This window comes from Danio rerio, chromosome 2 (assembly GCF_049306965.1).
Source record: "Danio rerio strain Tuebingen ecotype United States chromosome 2, GRCz12tu, whole genome shotgun sequence".
NCBI classification, from domain to species: Eukaryota; Metazoa; Chordata; class Actinopteri; order Cypriniformes; family Danionidae; genus Danio; species Danio rerio.
In genome coordinates this window covers 25,290,040-25,312,781 of record NC_133177.1, presented here as the reverse complement: position 1 = coordinate 25,312,781, position 22,742 = coordinate 25,290,040, and the positions used below count along the sequence as shown (strand labels likewise).

General features: G+C 34.0%; 1 protein-coding gene across 14 annotated transcripts in view; it reads right to left on the bottom strand.

The window, feature by feature from the left end:
- The window catches only part of tox (thymocyte selection-associated high mobility group box), a 222,955-nt gene that overhangs the window by 22,724 nt on the left and 177,489 nt on the right, over nt 1-22,742 (bottom strand). For all 14 annotated transcript variants that reach the window (XM_073920269.1, XM_073920264.1, XM_073920278.1 and 11 more), the window contains 3 exons: nt 11,320-11,574; nt 9,322-9,552; nt 2,786-2,866 (listed from right to left, as the gene is read on the bottom strand). In XM_073920269.1, coding sequence (XP_073776370.1) covers nt 2,786-2,866; nt 9,322-9,552; nt 11,320-11,574 — 567 coding nt within the window. The remainder of the gene's footprint in view (nt 1-2,785; nt 2,867-9,321; nt 9,553-11,319; nt 11,575-22,742) is intronic.

The following is a 22,742-nucleotide window of genomic DNA, read 5'->3' as shown; positions in this document are numbered from 1 at the left end:
ATACTGCACCCTAGCAACTGTCCCGTAGACTTCCATTAAAATAGGCCAAGATGCATATCTTTGCAAAGCAGTGTCATAGAGACATGGGGGTTGGTTCATTTGACTAAGACAAGTCAAGTTCACTCTGTAACCTCGCCCATAGCAACAAAACAGAATACCCTAGCAACCATTCATCAACAGCTATATCTCAGCATCAGAACATCGTAGAGACTTGGAGATTGGCTTGTTTGACTCATGCTAGCAAACGGAACTTCCTATATGCTACACATGCTAGCAGTGACTAGCTACATGCTAATATTGACTAGCCAAGTACTGTAACTTGCTAGAAATGCTTACTAAGTATAAATGTTTTATCAAGCATGTATGTGAGGCTTGCCTAGTAACCAACCAGGGTACCCTAGCAACTGCCTAGCAACCACCCAAATTACCCTAGCAACCGCCTAGCAACCACCTAGCAACGGCCTAGTAATGCCTTAGTAAGGTCCTAGCAACCACTCAGGACACCCTAACAACCGCCTAGCAACGCCTTAGCAACCATTCAGAATACCTTAGCAACCACTTAGCAACACCTTAGCAACCACCTAGCAACCACTTGGGACACTTTAGCAACCGCCTAGCAACACCTTAGCAACCACCTAGCAACCACTCAGAACACCCTAGCAACTGCCTAGCAACGCCTTAGCAACCACCTAGCAACCACCTAGCAAAACCTTAGCAACCACCTAGCAACCACTCAGGACACCCTAGCAACCACCTAGCAACGCCTTAGCAACCACTCCCAATACCCTAGCAACCATCTAGCAACCACTTAGGACACCTTGGCAACCACCTAGCAACACCTTAGCAACCACCTAGCAACCACTCAGAACACCCTAGCAACCGCCTAGCAACACCTTAGCAACCACCTAGCAACCACTTAGGACACCCTAGCAACCGCCTAGCAACACCTTAGCAACCACCTAGCAACCACTTAGGACACCTTAGCAACCCCCTAGCAACACCTTAGCAACCACCTAGCAACCACTCAGAACACCCTAGCAACCGCCTAGCAACACCTTAGCAACCACCTAGCAACCACTCAGGACACCCTAGCAACCACCTAGCAACACCTTAGCAACCACCTAGCAACCACTCAGGACACCCTAGCAACCACCTAGCAACGCCTTAGCAACCACTTAGAATACCCTAGCAACCGCCTAGCAACACCTTAGCAACCACCTAGCAACACCTTAGCAACCACCTAGCAACCACTTAGGACACCTTAGCAACCACCTAGCAACACCTTAGCAACCACCTAGCAACCACTCAGAACACCCTAGCAACCGCCTAGCAACACCTTAGCAAACACCTAGCAATACCTTAGCAACCACCTAGCAACCACTTAGGACACCTTAGCAACCACCTAGCAACACCTTAGCAACCACCTAGCAACCACTCAGAACACCCTAGCAACCGCCTAGCAACACCTTAGCAACCACCTAGCAACCACTCAGGACACCCTAGCAACCACCTAGTAACGCCTTAGCAACCACTCAGAATACCCTAGCAACCACTTAGGACACATTAGCAACCACCTAGCAACACCTTAGCAACCACTTAGAACACCCTAGCAACCGCCTAGCAACACCTTAGCAACCACCTAGCAACCACTCAGAATACCCTAGCGACCACCTTGCAACACCTTAGTAACCACTTAGCAACTAGTCAGAACACCTTAGCAACTGCCTAGCACCACCTTAGCAACCACCTAGCAACCACTTAAAACACCCTAGCAACCGCCTAGTAAAATGCTAATTCATGCTAGAATCATGCTAACAACATGCTAATTCATGCTAGAATCATGCTAGTAACATGCTAGTTTATGCTAGAATTATGCTAACAACATGCTAATTCATGCTAGAATCATGCTAGTAACATGCTAATTCATGCTAGAATCATGCTAACAACATGCTAATTCATGTAAGAATCATGCTACTAACATGCTAATTCATGCTAGAATTATCCTAGTAGTATGCTAATTCATGCTAGAATCATGCTAGTAACATGCTAATTCATGCTAGAATCACGCTAACAACATGCTAATTCATGCTAGAATCATTTAAAACCACTTCAAACTTTCAGATTCGGCTTTTCAAGCCACCATAAAGTTTGTCCTCAAACTTTAATATCTAGTTTCAGCTAAAATAAAAGCAGTTTTTATGATTTTTTCTTCTGGAGAAAGTCTTATTTGTTTTATTTCGGCTAGAATAAAAGCAGTTTTTAATTTTTAAAAAACATTTTAAGGTCAAAATTATTAGCCCCTTTAAGATATATATATTTGATTGTATACAGAACAAACCATCATAATACAATAACTTGCCTAATGACCCTAACCTGCCTAGTTAACCTATAGAACCTAGTAAAGCCTTTTAATGTCACTCTAAGCTGTATAGAAGTGTCTTAAAAAATATCAAGTCAAATATTATTTACTGTCATCATGACAAAGATAAAATGAATTTGTTATTAGAAATGAGTTATTAAAACTATTATGTTTAGAAATGTGTTGAAGAAATCTTCTTACCGTTAAACAGAAATTAGGGGAAAAAATAAACAGGGGGAGCTAATATTTCAGGGGGGCTAATAATTCTGACTTCGACTGTATATTCCATTGCATTCTATCGTTTATTTTTCATGCTTGCTTCATAATATTTCCACTCTTTTGCATGAGAAGAGTCTGTTTATTACAAAAAACTTCTCTAAACTTGAAATATCCCTTCACAAACGTATTTTCAAGTCAGTGACGCACCTGAGACACGAGGCTTGCTCTGTACGCAGCCAGCTGTTTGAGGTACTCCTTCTTTGCTGTTTCTGTTTTTTTCTTGTACACCTGCCAGGATAAAACAAACAAACAAAGCAAAAAAATATATTAAGAGGCCAAAGCTGTTCTTCATGTTCCTGTGCACAATTATTCTTAGAAATGGGATCTAATGGCGGTCCATTTATGAGCCATAATGCGTAATTGTTGTTGGAGCACTGAAATGGTGCTTGAGTGCAGCCCACTTTATCCATCGCTTGTTCTTCTGCCTTTATGGACTGTCCATATTTCCCCTTTCAGTTGGGGCATATGTGTAATTATTTGCCCATCAATACATCTGTGCTGTTATTACCTCGACCGATAGACCTCTACTAAAAAGACAAGAGCAAAAGAGAGACAAAAAAACAGCAGAGAGACATGATGTTCTTTTATCAGGCAAACATCCTCTCCCGAGCCAAAGTACTTTTAAGTGTTTTCATCAGCTTCAGCGGCTGAGTGTTTTACATAGTAAAAAGAGCACAAATCAGCAACTGCGGAAAAAATAAAAAGAGTTATTAAGCTTTTTTTATGACTGAGGATGCTGTCTGGTGGCTTTGCTGAGAGAAACGGGTACTTTCAGTTGTGTTTTTTCTGAAATCAGAAGCGACTCTTTTAGTCATGTCATTCTTCAAACACTCTTCCAAATTCACACACCCGATAAAAGAGTCGAGGTGTTTAAGTACGCGCTAATCCATTTCATCGCTACTGCTTTCAGTCTTAAACATTTACTAGGCTATTTACTGTATTACGTTGGGTGCGATATTGCTCTTTGAAAAACACATTTGTTGTAACGCACAAAGATGTGAAGTAATTGTTATTTAAATGCTTGACACTAACATATATCTTAAAAACGAAGAGAAAAACTGATTGTTGATGGCATTTAAGTGTTTTTTCTGAAACTATTGTAGTTGTTTTATTTTAAATGTCAATTTCTATATAAGGTGACGCTTTATTTTGATGGTCTATTTGAATGTTAGTAGACCATTCGATTATCTAGTAGATCTGTTTAATATCTGTTGATATGCTCCTTCAGCAGACATTTAACTGACTTTAAGAAACTTTGCAACTTACACTAACCTTGACCCTGACCTAGCAGTCTACTTGTAATTTAAAGAGAATTAGTTGGCATGTAGATAGAATGTAACTTAAATTCAACAAACGGACCATCAAAATAACGTGTGACCCTATGTAGATTTTATTCATCTTCATTTTAGTTAAACTTTTTTTAAAACACCGTCAAAATAAATAGAAATAAATCTTAGCTAAGGAAAAACAATGCTTGACTATAAACTTGAATTTGTTAACATAAAATCAAAAGCATTTATTAGTTGGTGTCAGAATAAAATTCGGCATTTTATTTAAAAATGTATTAGTGTATTATTTGTTTACATGAACTGCACTGTAAAAAATTATATGATCAATTTGATATGACAGCATATGTTTTTAGACCATTATAACTTATTAAACTACTTTAATCATGTTCTAACTTAATTGTATAAGTTACGCAAGCTGTTTTAAGTCAGTTTAACATAATAGAAGTTTAATGGACTCATAAGGTTAATTTGATTCAGCTTCAAAATTTAAAGCAACCAGGATTTTTTTACAGTGTGATAATTAGCCGACATATGTTGAATATTAAACAAGGATAATAAATGAATTCTCATTGTTAATGATATTTAATGTATTAAACAATGGACATTTTTTTTGTTAGAGCTTATTTTATTTAAATTAACAAGCCTTTTTTGTCCATAAGACAAAAGTTAAAGGGATCATTTCAAAAACTAAATGTGCTGCTAGTTTACTTAGCCTCAGGTCTTTCAAGATATTAAAGGAAACCTTTTTCAGTTTCAGATTAAAAATCTTATTTACTCTTCTACTGAACATTAAAAAAGTAACCTTCATTTTGGTTGCCCTAAGGTGAGTAAAGTAATAGCTAACTTTAAAGGGATAGTTCATCCAAAAATGAAAATGTACTCACTTTTTATTCACCAAATTTTTACACCAGCAAATTTTACTACATTTTTTCAACTTAAATTTTTTTAAAACATTTTTAACAAAAATAGTTCAAATATATCACTAAAAAAATATAAAAATATAAAAAATACATAGTCAAATATATAGTTCATAAAAAGAGAAAAAGAGAAAAGAAAAAAAGAGACAAGTGAAGTGTTAGAAAGTTAGGTTTAGGTCGAATATTAGTTTTTAAAAATCTTAGTGTGTATATTTTTAAATTTTATTTCAGCTCAAACTATCTATTTTATACAAGATAGTCTAGTGATTTCTCAATATTTAGAACTGTTACTGTACTTTACTGTAAACACTCATTTGGTGATTGCAGACACTAAACTCAACATTATGTTAAATATCGTGCTAAATATGTACCGAAACTTGATGAAGTGACAAGCAGACCTCACAAAATCATTGTTTGTTATCTGCCATTAAATACTTTTGACACATTTTTTCACACCTGCCTCAGACTTCCCCTTCATGCACATCCGTGCTCGCGATAGACCACAACACCACTGCGCACATACTGTTATTCAATGAATGCAGAGGGGGAAATCAGCAAATGATCTGACCAGCATCTGCGCCACCACATCTACTGCCACAACAAATCGTTATGTGGACACACTAGGTAATATATTATAGATAAAACCTTAGATAATAAACAAAACACGTGGGCTGTGTATATAGAAGCACTGCTGCATTACCTCAGTGTTTATCGCAAGATAAAACAGCACGATAAAGCAACTTATGCAGATTTATTAAAGACGGCACAAAGTGATTTGAAATGCACAGCTTTGTTTGATGTGTGGTGTTATTTCAACTGAAACATAAAGTAGCTCCTTCCACTTTAAAAAAAATAACCAGTAGAATTTTGTTCATGGCACAGCTCATCACTTTTATTAGGGTTGAATTAATACACATCGGCAAGCTCAGATCAAGTTTTTCAAGTACCGTTTTTTATTTTATTTAGTATTTATGTGAAGTTTCGGTATGAATAAGTGTTTGCATGTTGATAAGTGAACGATATCAGCATTTCAATTAGTCTTTGCTGAAATACTTCAGATACTAAAGAGCATTAGATTAGTCAGAAAATCTAACAAGAAGCTGTACATGATGATGTCAAAATAAATGTATATATAATGTGAATGCAAATATAGTCACAGTTTTGGAGCACAGCAGCCTACAGATATCGTTGAAACTAGATCTACAAAGGCAGCCATTTTGACTATTTTAAAATTAAAAATTTAATAACATTGTTAAAATAAAACCCATATAACTATAGTATTCTGACTTTTCTAAGGCCCAGTCCCAATTCTACCCCTTATCCCTTCCCCTTATCTCTAACCCTCATTTTACGCATTCATGTGAAGGGATAGGGATGTCCCAATTCTATTTATTAAAGGCGTAGGGCTAAGGGGAAGGGCTAGATAGCCCTTGAAACAGAGATTTATCAGGACCACACTCAAAACCAAGGGGTACAAAAATTCCCCAGAATACACCATCTACAGCAATGCACATGAAAGTCAGGAGATGCACATATTAGTATTTTTGTCATTATTATGAATTATGACAACAAACAAGCACATGTTTTAATATATTCATCACTGCGTTCAAGTTTTACTGTCATGCTTAAAAATTAAAAAAAAAAAAAAAACATACTTTCACATCTGACACTTAATAACACTTGACTACCCTGTCAGAGTAATCTAGTGGCTGGGAATGACATTTTTACAGTGTCTGATATAGGGTTGTAACGGTATGAATTTTTTACGGTATGATAATCGTCTAAAACAATACCACGGTTTGACGGTTTCGCGGTATACGGTATTAAATAGTAATTCTCATAGCAAAGACCCTGAAAAGAATAAGAACACGTTTTCTGACTAAACAAAGGTTTTATTTCAACAAACTTTTGAAAGAACCATTTTAATAGAACTATAGAAGTCTTTTATAAAAATAAACTGAAAAATTTCCCATTTTAATAAATTAAATTAGAAGGAATAAACAAGCAGGGTCTTTTAAGATTAGACAAAAATAAACTTAAACTGTCCTTCCTTATAAGCAGGATAAATGGGAGACCAAAAGTTCAATACCAAGTTTATGGCTGTAAACATGTATTTAAAGCGTTGTTTTTTTTCAGTCTAGGTTGTGATGAAGAAATGTAAGCATGTTGAGATTTTCAGGACTTAATCTTGACCGCTGAGGTGAGAGAATGTGTCCACTTGTACAATGAACAAATAAAAAAACAATAAATAATGTGTCAAAGTCCAAATAAACATAGTGCAAATCCTCAGTAAAAAATAGATATAAATATTTACTATACTATAAATAGTTACATAACGAAACTAGATTCAAATTTGGAACATCCTTAGGTTTTATGTGCCAGCATGGATATGGTTGTCTGTGGATATGGATTTGGATATGGTTGTCTGCAATGCAGACAAACAGCTGCACCTTCATTTGCGTCTTTTGAAAACAGCAAGAGCAGCAGTTTGTCTTTGCTGTGTCACTGTTTTGTCATGTTTCTGTGCTGCTGTGCATGCAAAAGTACTTAGTATGAGAATTATTTCATGCAAAACATTTTTTTTTTTGCGTTTTATTTAGCCGCGCAGAAATGTATGCCTATCTCTCATTCTGTGTTGTTCAAAAAGCTTGTTGGTCCACAAACAAAAGCGAAACCTATGCTTATTGGTTGTGATATAGCGAGTTTGAACCAATCTGGGCATGGAGGAGGGACAATGCATCAATGTATCGTGTCTGGTTTGTCCGGAGACACAGTGACGAGCGTTTCTTTGTCAAATCAGCGTTGTCAAATTTTGATGACGTAACTGCACTGATATGCAATTGTTCATGGTATGATAATCGTGCACGTTCAAATCGTGGTAAACCGTCATACCGGTATATTGTTACAACCCTAGTCTGATATAATGTTTATGTTGTTTTCGTGTGTTAAATAGATGAAAAAGCCACGGTGTAAATGCATAGCACAGTTATGAGCTAATTGCTACATTAGAAAGTTATGAATACAGGATGTTGTTGTCTTCTGTGATTTCCAGAAGATAAATACCCAAAAAACAATGCAATGGATGACTTATGATGACGGGTGCAGGTGCTGTAGTGCTGTCCCATTTCTTAGGGGTAACATTTGAAGCCCTTCCCCTTCACACTCAAGGACCAAAGGGAAAGGGAAAGAAAATAAAATTGGGATTGGGCCTAAATGTACGTTTGCTTTTAAATGTAGTATTTCAATGACAATAATGTTCAAATTGAGCGCATGAATTTCAGCTTCTTTAATTTTTTCCTGTGTATTCGAATATGCACGTCTCTGTTGCCTAGCAACTTTCTGCTGACAAAAGGTAACTTTCTGATTGCAAAAACAGTTTTACTTCAGTCATGCCTTTCAAACTTTCACAAAAACTGCATTTTCACTGTGGTGATAAACTTCAATGTTGTTTTACTAACTTAAATTATGGGCTATATTACAAAAAAAGTAATGTAGCTTATTTTTAGGGTAATGATTTATATGAAAATAAAAATTAAAAAAAGTTGACAGACGTGAATTCTGAAATGTCAGTAGAAGCGTTTAATGTCAATATTATGATGACAAAAAGTAAAGTGTGAAATGTATACTGTAGTTCATAATAAAAGAATTCTGTATCATTTACTCACCCGTAGGTTGTTGCAAAATAGAGCTGCATGATGTTGGAAAAAGCTCACATTGCTATATTTTTTTTTATTCAGTGATGAGAGGAATATAATTTCACTAGATTTGTTGAATACTTATTTGGGAAGAATTTATCATTTTAGATTGATTGGGATGATTCTGTAGGGGAGTGCATCTGCACACAATATAAGAAACAATCTACAAGCATAGACAAATTCAATAAAGAAAAGATAGTAATTAAATAAACAATGTTTTCAGATGAGTCAATCGGTATTCAGATATATACTAATTGAATAATCAAATATAAAATAATACCTCACTGTCTTTGTTTTATAAACAATTCAATAAAGTTATTAGCTTTTAACTGCCAATGTCAAAGTTACAAACGATACAATGTCTTATGCCTGATTGCTTCTAAAATCCTCAAACAGTCACAGGCCTCAAAAAACACTTTCAGAATGATAAGTTATAATTTAGACTCAATATTATGTATAGTGGTAATGTGACTTTTGCGGATGATCACATTGCGATATCGATGCTGAAATGATATATTGTGCAGCCCAATTGCAAACCCTTATAAATGTATTTGTTTGGCTAAACAGAACTGAATAAATTCAGAAGAATGTCAGCAACCAAACTGATCACGCCTCCATTTACTGTCACAGTTGGAAAAACAAATACCATGTCAGTAAATGGGTGGTGAGTAATTTTTGTGTGAACTATCCCTTTAAAAGGTGCATACCGATACTAACACCTAACAAAACCTTCATTGTGAGTTTTCACTGTTTTCAAGGGGACTTTAAAACAAGAAAATCACCTGTTTCTGTTCTTCGCCCAGGCCGTCCCACATGGAAGCCACTATTTTGGAAACCTCCCCGAACGTGGCGTTGGGGTTTTGTCCCTTAATGGCTGCCTGTGTGTCTCTGAAGAACAGGGCGTAGGCTGACACGGGCTTCTGGGGCTCGTTCGGGTCTTTCTTCTTCTTCTTCTTGGGGGTTTTGGGCTTCTTGGCCATGTCTGTGGCTGCTCTCTTTTCTGCCCCGTTTATCTGAAAGGAGAGCAGCTCATTATGGTAAACAATAGACATATCCAATTAGATTAAGCCATAATAACAGCTTTATGAATGAATCATCTTGCTGAAGCCAGTTAGTGAGCCTTGTGTCTGAAGCCTGAAGCTGTGTTTTAAATTTTAATGATTGCAGTGCATTATTAGTATATACTGGGTTCCCACGCAGTTTTACCCAAGAATTTCCATGACGTTTGGATTTGATTGTGATTGCTGTGTTTGCACTTTCAAACGCAACTTATAATCATTGATTTTCTGATCATTAATACAATTATATTGCCTACAGTGTGCTGTGATTATTTCATAAGTGGCTATTAATTATTGATTATTGATCAATGTATACTTCAATCAGTCAAATTACTCCCCCAAAAATCTTCCTTTTAAATTCATATTTTTAATAGGAAGCTATACAATATTATATTTGTGCATAAACATTAGATCAGTCAGTACCGAAGCCAAATCTGGAGCTTTTCTAACAAAATAACTGACGATAACGGTCCAAAACTAGTAGACCCAAATTTTTGTTATAGAAAAATATTAAATACAAATTTAAAAAGAAGAAAAAAATCAAGAGCTGAAAATTTGAGATGAAATTTTGTAGATAGTTTTTTTTTTTTTTTTTTGCAATATTTTGCTTGAATTTAATTGTACTATTTTTCACTTTCTTGTGTTTGGTGACTAAAATATTATTTTAATAAAATATATGTTTAATAAATCTGTTTTGTTTAAATGCCAACCAAAATACATTCCCTACATTCACTGAGAAATGGATAAAAACATTCATTTTCAAAGTGAAGTGTACTCAGTTATGCTGAGCACTGTATTTAGATTTAATTAAACTACTATTTATGCCATTGTCTGTGCAATATCTGTGATTGCAAGATTAGTGAATTAATGATTTAACATTTCTGAATATTACGTTTAGACTTTAACACTGTAAATTAACAAAACAGAAAAATAATTACTTGCATGACACAAAATCACCAACCCCATTATAATAAATATTAATACTTACATATTTTTAATAATTGAGCTTAAATCTAAAGTAATTAGGACTTAAATAAACCTGAAACTAAACATTTATATAATAAATAACATACATTTATTTTTATTTATACATAAATTACAAAGACATAAAAATGACAAATACACAAAACATTTGCTAAAACAAACTAAAATTTATAATTCAAAAGTAATGCAAAAAAAATGTAATTGATCTTTTTCCTCAACATTTATTTTTATTTGAAAAATACATATAAATACAAGTAGGTTAGTTGTTTTAGTTTTAATTCAGTATAATAACCCTGATTTGATCTTAAAGTCACATTTTTAAAATGTTTTCATGACAGACACATTACAATAAAAAAGTAGCTCATGATTATGATGATAATCATAATTATCTTTCAAGTTTTTGTCTATTTAACTACACTATGAACCTGTCTTTCTCTGCTAGAAAACAAGACCTAAAAATATCCCATAAACGGCCACACTTTCCAAAAAAAAAAAAAAAAAAAAAATCTGAGTTCTCGAAAAAAGTGTGCTGTATTTGAGCTGAGGAGCAGATCAGTGTCTCAGCAAATCTGTGTTTAAGGAAACATGGCAGTACAGCTTGCTGAAAGGTCAGCAATGACTCATTCCTTTTAATACACATTTCGCCAGTGCATAAAATAGTCTGTGTGACTGTGTGTGTGTGTGAGGAAGATAAGCTTTTATATTCATGAGATCAGAGAATGGGTAAGACTGGCTCACCTTGGCAGCATCATCGGCATCGTCCTCATGCACGGAGCTGGAGGGCGACGGTGTGGCAGATTTGCTCTCTGGTGGAGATGGAGACCCATGGGTGCCATTGTTGCCGTTCAGACCCAGTTGGGCGTTGAGCTGTGATTGGTTGATAGTGGTCAGCTGACCTTGAGGAGGACCCATGCCTGGCTGGACTCTGGGTCTGAGTGTGTCCACCTGAGGGTGACCACCGTAACGCGAGTCTGAGTTCACCATCTGCTGCATCTGGAAGAGTAAAGTGAAAAACTGAAGTTAAAATTAAAACTCTTACATTTTGAAATGAGCCTTTTGGATAAAGCAGGCCTTAAAACTAGAACTACCAGATTATTAAAAGTACTAGAATGGCCCTAGTGGTAATTTTGGTCATGCGTATAAGACCGTATTGACTTTTTTTGTCATGTCATATTAACATTCAAAGCTTAATTCTAAAATCACAATAGAATCTTTGAATGTTAATATGACATGACAAAAAAAGTCAATACAGTCTTATATGCTTGACCAAAATGACCACTAGGGCCATTCTAGTACTTTTCGTCAAATTTTATATAGTCATTAGCCGAAAAATACAATCATTTTGTAATATAGGTTATAATTTTGTACAAGTCCCCTCACTCTGTCTAGCAAGCAGGAGAGCAAAGTTTTTTTTACCACAGTGAAAATACTGTTTTTGAAAGTTTGAAAGACATTTTTGAAGTAAGGTTATGTTTTTACTTTCAGAAAGTTTGCTTCTGCTATGAGAAAGTTGCAAGGCAAACCTTTTTAATTTTATTACAATAACAATGTTAGGCTAAAAAATATACAGTATGCACATATAGAAAAGGCAGTGTGCTATAGTTAAATAGGATTTATTTGAACAAAGTTATTAAAATACATCATTTTAAAATGTTCAAAATGTCTGCCTTGGTAGTTTTAGTGTTAAGCTTCTAAATTAGTGCAAAGTTAGGGGAATGTTTGTAGTAGGGCTGCACAATATATTGTTTCAGCATAGTTATTGTAGTGTATGCATCCGCAATAGTCACATCGCAAATATATGCAATAGTAAAATAGGATTATATTTGAGCAAAAGCCCCCGTTTAGAACATGAGATTTGTGGAGTCACTACAGAGTTTTTGCTCTCACTGAGAGAGATTTAAGTATTCAGGTACAAAAGTTTAATAAAGAATACATGTATTGCATTATTTATACAATAAAGACTTTGCAATGTAATTTTTATGTTTATATTTACAAAACCACATTTGTAGTTTACATTATTAGGTTTTATGCATTATTCGCTTCCCTACAGAATCATCCCAATCAATCTAAATTAATTCCTTTGGTAACACTTTAGGGACCAATACTTGCTTATAAGCATGCATGTTATTAAGATATTGGCTGCTTCTAAATACATATAAACTAAATATTCTACATGATCTTATTCTACATCCCTAAACTATCGTGATGATTAAATAAAAAATGTAAATAACAAATATATTTATAATATAAAAAATATTTTTAAAAAGAGTGGGAATGGGAAGTCTATTTTAATTAAACATAATATTTAAAGCTTAGATCTTTTGAAAGAACTTAAGTATTAATTATTCTGCTACAACTGCATTGTTTAGGCTGTACAGCTGTTTAAATCATATTTTTTATAATATTTCTCATTTTTGTCTGCTTTAAATGGAATATAAAATAAATAAAAAATAAAATAAAATGTGAAGAAAGTCAAACAAACTATATATATTTACAGTTGAAGTCAGAATTATTATTAACAGAGCAAGGACATTTTCACAGTATGTCTGATAATATTTTTTCTTCTGGAGATAGTCTTATTTTTTATTTCGGCTAGAATAAAAGCAGTTCTTAATTAAAAAAAATAAACTTTTTAAGGTCAAAATTATTAGCACATTTCAGCTATATATTTTTTCGATAGTCTACAGAACAAACCATCATTATACAATAACTTGCCTAACGACCCTAACCTGCCTAGTTAGACTAATTAACCTAGTTAAGCCTTTGAATGTTACTCTAAGCTGTATAGAAGTGTCTTAAAAAATATCTAGTAAAATATTATTTACTTTCATCATGGCAAAGATAAAATAAATCAGTTATTAGAAATGAGTTATTAAAACTATTATGTTTAGAAATGTGTTGAAAAATATCTTCTATCCGTTAAACAGAAAATGGAGAAAAAAGTAAACAAGGGGGCTAATAATTGGATTAAATCAAAAAACTTAACCAAAAAGATAATTTAAAAACCGTCAAGTAAACCACTTATTAAAACAACATTATTGTTGCAACCAAATCCCCTAAACATTTGAACATTTACTACACAATTATGATGGGCTAATGTTAACAAGTACTATCAAGTGTTAACTCAAGTGCTATGGATGTTTCCCTTCCTGCTGTTATGAATGCAGGGCTGTAAAAACACTGTATTTGTAGCATAAATCACTTCCGACAAGCACAAGGCCTGTAGACTCTGACTCTAAACCTGATACTGTCTGAAGACAGGTGACCAGAAATGTCCTCCACGCCCACTATTGTCCACAGCACAAAGCCCTGGACAGGTGGAGCTGCGGGGTGAGAGGCCACGGGCACTTCTCTCCGAGGGACAGGTGACTGTGACCCTCCCCAAAACACACTTCATTATATAGAACAGGCTCAAGTAGTGAACCCAGGAGAGAAGGCAGTACTGCCACTGGGTCAAAGTCTCAAAGCAATATTTTAGTGTCACTAAGATAATTAGATATTATTTTTATTTTTAATTTAGCTTGATTGGTAATTTTGCTGTTTTCGACAGTTTCATTAGGTGTCATTTACATTAATAAACAAAAGTCTATAAAGTGTTTATAATTGTTTCAAATTTAAGGTTTTTATTTAAGTTTTTTTTTCCTTTTAAAAATAAATGAATCTAAAACCATACAAAACATTTTAAATTCAAGTTATTTGTTATTTAAAAATAGGTTGTTACTTTTAATTAAATATATGCTAAATTATAAAGTATTCTAAATTTGGATTTCAAGAAAATAATTCCCATATATTCAGCTTAAATTGAAGATGTCCCATTTTGGTGTCCAGTAGAGAAATATAAATATATATAATTTTTAAAAATGCATTACATGTACCATTCACACAATGTGTAATGCATTTACAAGTTGTGCACATCCATGCCAAAGTAGCTGCCATTTGTAAACAAGTTATTTAATTCTTATTTGCGTGTATATGTAACACTTAATTACTGCATTCAATTTAATTATTTAAATGAGCTTCAATTGAGTTTCATTTTTAGCGTACAACAACACCTCGATATGTTCAACAAAATCAATCAGTTGAATAAATGATCTTTGTGTTTATTCCATGTCATGGAGCATCTGAAAAACGGTCTATTCGTTTACGAGAACTCAGCAACTCTCCGAACACAGTTGATCCGAAGAACTAATGACGTGACATTACGAAGCAGTCGGCAGGAAAATCTCCAATCCATGCGGTTTTCGCGGTCAACTGACTAATCATAAACTGACACTGGTGAAAATGTCAAGTTCTCATGAAATGGCCAGGAAAAAATAGAGAAAAGATGACAGTGGAAAACTGTTGAGCTTGTCAGGGGTTTAACCATTACACTCTTAATGGACAGGAGCAGGTTTCATTTTTCAGTGAAATGCGTTCAGTATTAAACCACGTCCCACTCGATTTCTTCTGAAACATCTGTATCTTTTCTTGAGGGGGACTTTTTGGCTTGTTAACCAGACAATACCCACCTTGTGTGGGGTATTAAGACAATGTGGTCAGTTTTGTTACAGAAAAACTACACCCTCAGTTTGAAAACACGCTAATAAAGGTCACGTCTCTTTTTCTTGATAAAACAAAACTACCAAGACTAAGAGTGAAATCAAATGCGCAATGTTACATCGCACTGCTGTAGTTGATGAAATTTCCCAATGAGGGAAGGATGAGGATCAACACAACTGCAGAAACAAACTCCAGTGGCGTTTGTCAGAGCCAGCTTGTGATGGTATTTATCATCCCAGCTCACCATTAATCTCCACTACGCGGAGGACAAAGGCTTGAATAGAGGTCACGTGACGAGGTCACACACAAAAGCCCTAAAGGTTGCCTGTTCTGCACTTTTTAAGTTTTAAATAACAAATGGCTGCCTGGGCTGGCTGTTTTTTCATCAGATTTACTGACCCGTGCCGCAAAGGAGGTCATACTCATTTGATATCAATTTCCTTTAAATCACAGGGCAAATTGTAATCACACGTACAGTAGGAGACTATTTGCATGCTTATCTTCCTATACACTGCGCGACAGAGACGTATGAAAGGGGCAAGAGGAGGCCGGCTTTCCAATGGAGTCCAATGACATTTTAAAGGGAGGAAAATAATGTCTGCTTTACTCCGTCTGTCACTTCAGGGGCACTTTTCATGTCCTTCTGTTTCCATTAAAAAGGTATAAATAGCTTAAGTGCTGGACTAGATCAGAGCCAATTGTTTGCTCAGGGTAATAAAACCACAGCCCAATGATAAGGACTTTTTCAGGCAGAGTAATGAGGGTGTATTTCATGTCCTTGTGTTACTGTACATCTTTATAAGCTAAAATCCTCACCAGCCTATTTTTTTTTTGTTTGTTTTGTTTACCCTATTAGAACGAATTTGAAACATTTTCTGGCATAATCTCAGCTATTAATTTCTTTGCTCTCCAGTTAATCCGCTTGAAAATCGCTGTTATTTTTTGGGGAGGTAATAATAGCTTGTCACAGTCTTCAGCCAATATTTATGACGTGCAGGAGTACATATGAGAAGTGAGGTAATTTGGAGTATAAAAGCTTTAAGCCGCATTACAACATCTGTCATTTGGACAAGCCGGAGTTTAATTGCTCTCGCTTGAGTTTTACAAACCACACGCAAATACCTGCCTCTTATTAAACGTCACTGGAAATGATCTATGCAAAGGGCTATAATAGAAGCAGCTTTTCATTCTGCAATTTCAAAGTCTCAGATGGGCTGCAAACTTGAAGACTGACAATTAATGGAGATTCATGTTTTTATTTTTTACTTTTAGTCAACATCTAATATCCCGCAATATTATGTATTCTGGATAAGGTTTTACTTCTTTTAGTTTGACTGGAATAAAAGCAGTTTTTAATAAAAATTAGGTTAATATTATTAGCTCCTGTAAGAAATTATTACTTACCAATTAAATTTCAGCACTAACAGTTTAAGGTCAATACTAGTATCCTGCAAAATGACAAAAAAGCCTCAATTTTTTAGGCTGAATCAAATCAACAGTCCATTGAACTTATATTATGTTAAACTGACTTATAACTCACTGAAGCTGAGCAGGGCTGCACCCAGTCAGTACCTGGATGGGAGACCACATCGGAAAGTTAGGTTGCTGTTTCAAGTGGCATTAGTGAGGCCAGCAGGGAGCGCTCAACCTGTGTTTGTGTGAATCCTAATGCCCCAGTATAGTGAAAAAACAGTGAGTGCCGTCTTTCGGATGACAAGTTAATCCAAGGTCATTAAAAATCCTATGGCACTTCTCGTAAAGAGTAGAGGTGTAACCCCGGTGTCCTGGCCATATACCCTCTATAGGACCTTACCAATCATGGCCTTCCAATTATCCCCATCCACTGATTTGGCTCTATCACTGTCTCTCCACTCTACCAATAGCTGGTGTGTGGTGAGCGCACTGGCGCCATTGTCCTGTGGCTGCGGTCTTATCATTCTAGTGGATGCTGCACACTGGTGGTGGTGTGGAGTGCTTTGGGTGTATGGCCATACACAATAAATATGCTGTATAAATACACATTACATTACATTGCTTTCTTGTTTACAGTTGCTTGATTTACTATTTTACTAGAAGTATTTTTTCTTGGGAAATATTTTATGTGCACTGGTGTGGTGGTGCTCATTTGCAAAAACTGATTTTTGTGAATTTTCACTAATCATGTTTTTTCTTTGCAAACCAACTCTTCTATTCACAAATAATAATAATAACCATGAAAATCACTAAAAACTAGGAAAATGAACGTGTCATGTATATACAGTTGAAGTCAGAATTATTAGTCCCCATTTATTTTTTTCCCCAATTTCTGTTTAACGGAGAGAAGATATTTTTCAACACATTTCTAAACATAATAGTTTATTAACTAGTTAACTAGTAATTAAATTTGAATAACTCATTTCTAATAACTGATTTCTTCCATCTTTGCTATGATAACAGTTAATAATATTTCACAAGATATTTTTCAAGACACTAGTATTCAGATTAAAGTGACATTCAAAGGCTTAACTAGGTTAATTAGGTTAACTAGGCACTAAAAATATATATAGCTTAAAAGGGCTAATAATATTGACCTTAAAATGGTTTTAAAAAAAATTAAGAACTGCTTTTATTCTAGCCTAAAACAAAACAAATAGGACTTTCTCCAGAAGAAAACATATTATCAGACATACTGTGAAAATGTCCTTGCTCTGCTAATCATCATTTGAAAAATATTTAAAAAAGAAAAAAAAATTAAAGTTAGGCTAATAATTCTGACTTCAACTGTACATGTATATAACAGAAATTTTAATTATCAGCCAGAAACAACATGCTTGTGTATTTCAATTAATTACCCACTTCAATACATGAATTGTATGCCAAAAGCAGTCTGACAGAAACATCTTGCCAAGCTGCACTTTCAAGGTCTCACATGTGGCCGTTTTGCAAAGTGCTGCAAACTGTAGGCTTTGCAGCAAATTTACAATAAATGGAGATTTATGTCCATTACTGTTCTCTTTTTTTATTTAGGCCACTGCTGGATGAGGATTTAGTGGCTTTTGCGCTGATGATGGACGATCTCACTGCTCTCTCTCTCTCTTTCTCTCTCTCTCTCTCCTCCACTGTCAGCTCTGTTTAGATTTGCACATTTTACACACATCAACTTGTGCTTATTTAAGCGGACATGTGGCTTTCTGGAAACAAACCTTACCTGAGTGTTTCCGATAAATTCTCTGCATTTCATGCGAATCGCAGAGCTCATCAGAACAGCCGATGAGATCTTCTCCTTCATGTTGTATGTAGAAAAAGAAAGCCATTTATCTGTTCTGAGCTATATTTACTTCTATTTGTTTAAATGTGATGAGAAGAAAGCACGGCGAAGCCTTATGAGATAATTTTTCTTTTAATCCAACACTTTTTAAGGTGAAGCACATTTCACTCAACTATCTATCTGTGCTGGCTAAACAATGCCAGCTCTGAGACCTATAAAACCAATGCGAAATGTAAGAGGCACATAAATGCACTCTCTGTTCCACCAGAGAAGGCAGCAGCTCCAACAGGCTAATGCAGAGAGAAAATTAATTCCATCAGCGAGCTCTTTCATTCTCCACTGCAGCTACAAGCTCTCTGTCCCGTTGCCTGGCAACCATAATTCATAGCCGCTCTAAATGGATGTTCTCCAAGCACTGAGAACATTAAGGTGAAAAGAACAAATGCCTTTGTGAATCTCAATATCTTTCAGTGTGTGAATGTCACTCTGTGTTTGTATTTTTTTAGCTACTTGTGTGTATGTTTTTTCTTAAAAATCTCTTTGATGTAAGTTTAAGATTTAAGGTGGATTTTCCCAGAAGACCATTGAAAGGTATTGGAAGTATTGGCCATACCATTATTTCTCTTTTCTATCATTTCTGATAAAACCTAAATGCATAATGTAATCAAAGCAAGGTAATGATGGAAATAAGCATGATTTACTGTAAACAAAAATACGTGTTTATACAATATATTAAGGTGAAAAGAATAAATGCCCTTTGAAGCTCAGTATCTTTCAGTGTGTGCATGTCACTCTGTTTTATTTTAGCTACCAGTCTATTTATCTTTTAATGAACGTTTTGCAACGTTTACAGATAAACGTTTACAGATAAATTGTATATATTTTCTGTACTATTCTATCTCTTAGGGCAGTTTTAGGTTCACATCCAGCCTCCTTCTGACAATATATACATCTTAAATGTCAATTATTAGCCTCCCTTTTAATTTTTTTTCTTTTTTAAATATTTCCCTAATGATGTTTAACAAAGCAAGGACATTTTCATGACATGTCCGATAACATTTTTTCTTCTGGAGAAAGTCTTATTTGTTTTATTTTGGCTAGAATGAAAGCATTTTTTAAACAAACATTTTAAGGTCAATATTAATCGCCCCTTTACGCTTAATTTTTTATTCGATGGTCTGCAGAACAAACCATGGATATACAATGATTTGCCTAATTACCCTAACTTGCCTTGTTAACCTACACTGTACAACCAACGTCAACTTTAACAAATGAAATGAGTTTAGTTAACTCAAAATTGACTAAAAGTTATTTCTACTTATTTGAAAAGAGTTTTGAATGTTGAAGGTAATGAGGTAATGAAATACCTCATTACTTCAACTTAAATGGAGTAAGTTCACAGTACTCATATAAATTAGTTTTTTTGAACTCAAATAGTTTGTTGCAATCAGTTTCCTCAAACGGTTTGAGTTGCCTTAACTTACTGGGTTACACAGCACTCAGTTGGTTTAAGTTCTCTTCATTTATTGGGCTTTATGTGCTCAAATTGTGTTTGTTGCAATCGATTTCCCTTACCTAAATTTATTGGGTTTTACAGTTTAACTAATCTAGTTAAGCCTTTGAATGTCACTTTAAGCTGAATACTAGTGTCTTATCTAGTCAATTATTATTTACTGTCATCATGGCAAAGATAAAAGAATTAAGTTATTAGAAATTTTTTATTTCTTTAATTTCTTTTTATTAAGTTATTAAAAATTTTATGTTTAGAAATGTGTTGAAAAAAATCTCTCCATTAGACAGAAAATGGGGGAAAAATAAATAGGGGAGCTAATAATGTAAGGGGGCTAATAATTCAGACTTCTTCTGTATAAATAATGTAGATAATTTTCCTGCAAATTTTAAATGCAACAGTTTTCATTTAATTTCAATTTCTAAAAACTATTCTTTTGTCTTTGTCATGAAACTTGTAATTATTTTGCTAGATGCTAGTAGTTTAAATAGCTTTTTAAAGGCTTATTAGGTTAACTGGTTAATTGGGCAAATCATTAGACAACAGTGGTTTGTTCTGTAGTCAATCTGAAAAAAAAAACTGCTTAAGGGCGATAATAATACTGACCTTAATATTATTATGAAAAGGAAAAAAAAAAAACTCCTTCCAAAAGAAATAAAAATAGTATAGGAAATACGGTGAACAATCTCCTTGCTTTGCTAAACATTAACTGGGAAATATTTAAAAAACATTTAAAATGTCATAGGAGGGCTCCTAATTTAGACGTTAATTATATTGTTTCATTTTAAAACCTTTTCTTATATTTTTTTTTCCTGTATTTTATTGTTTATCCTTTGATTTAGACAACATGACACCAATGTTTTAACTTCAGAAGAGAGACAAGAAATCAAAATTTGGTGGAATAACTCTGTTTTTTTCTAACCCTCTTTCCAATAAAAGATGAATTTGAATATAATCAAAGAAAGGTCAAGATTACAATCAGCAGGGCTTTTCGTGCAGAAAATAACAAAACAAAAAAACTGAGTAACACCCAATATTTAGGTTTGGCCCCAAACGTGGAGTATATGAAAAACAATAGGTGAGAGATGAAGAGGGAAAGTTTCAGTTTGACTGGAGATCATCAACACATCTCACATTCATTTTCAACCACAGTTAGTCAGAGCTCACCAGCACTTCATAACATAATGAGGTTTCTTGCTGTTGACCAAAAGTTTGGGTTTCATTTTTGCAGAAGTGCCAGTGATTTGCAGATATTTGGGATCAATATTAAAGTAACCGAAAAAGACAACAGTGCCAAAATATGTTAAGAACTAATTAAAATGAGTGTATGATGTAATTGACTATTTATGTACATGTAAAATATAATAATTGATACTTGAAAAAGCAAAACAGTTATTTACATTAAACACTCACTAAAATGTTATTCAATGCAACCGTAGTTTATATTAAAAATAACTTGTCAGGTATTTTTAGAACAGGAATCATTTAATGACAAATAAAATATCATTAAAAAATTATCTAAACAAAATAAAGCATGATTAATTACTCTATTAGCAGATTTAATTAAATATTTAAATAAGTACAGGTCAGAATACGTATGCTGTTTTATTTCTCCATAAATCTCTTTCACTAAATGATGATGGAATAGTATTCAACCCATATTCTGACATTTTATTTTTATTTTGAAACTATTAAATGGATCCTTTAGTTGCATTTAATATGCAATACTACTAATACTGCAAGTAATCTTTGAAGTATGTTAGACATTACATAATTAAAGGCTGAATAAAAATATGATATTTCTGTTTCAGTTCATCGTAATCTTCCTATTTTCGAGAGAACATGCCTCAAGATGATATATTTGTTTCCTGTAAGTCTATCTTTATCACCATTTAGAGATGTAAAAATGTTCTGTTTTATTAATGGGATGATTTTATTTTTAAACAATGAAATATTACAAAGAAAACATTTTAAATCTATATTTAAACCTTTGTAAAATGTATATTTAAATATAGTTGGTCACACTTTATTTTGATGGTCCGGGTGTTGAATTTAAGTTACATTGCATCTGCATGACAGCTAATTCTCATAAGATTATAAGTAGATAGTTATTTTGGGGTTAGGGTTGGGGTTAGTGTGAGTTGACATGTACTTGCAAAGTTTCTTATAAGTCAGTTTAGCAGATTTTAAGCAGACAGTCTACTAATATTCAAATGAACCATAGAAATAAACTGTTACATATTTATTTATATATTTATAAGGAAACCATTTAAATCTATATTAAAATATTATCTTCCGGAAAAAAAAAATATTGTCAAATTTGATGCTTAATAATGCTAATTATACATTTATTTTAAATAGCTTTTATTTATTATAAAACAGCTTTTGCTGCTTATAAAAAGTTATATTGAGGATTTTTGTATTTACTTCTAAAGAATGGCAATCTGTGTAGTGTTAAAAATGTCATTACTTTCATTTGTGACATTTGTGTCTTGTCTGAATCAAAAAAAAAATAAAAAAAATAAATAACTAGAACCCAGATTTTTGAATGCCACTATAATCAAGCAATCAAGCAAACTTAGAAAACATCATCCACAGAATTATACACCATCACATTATTCATAGTCAACCCTTTCTTCTGATTTGTAAGACTTTCCTATTTTGTTAAGTTATCGACAGGTTCTAAACGTACTGTACAACTGTGTAGTGCAGCTTTATGGCAAGCAGAGAATGCATTAGAAGAAGTGCCTTGATGCTAAATTATATTTAATTAAGTTAATCCAATGGGGAATTTGGCATTGTTTCACTGTGCGTTAAATCACATTAGCTCTCATTTACTGCCTGCTATCTCAATCATTCTATATG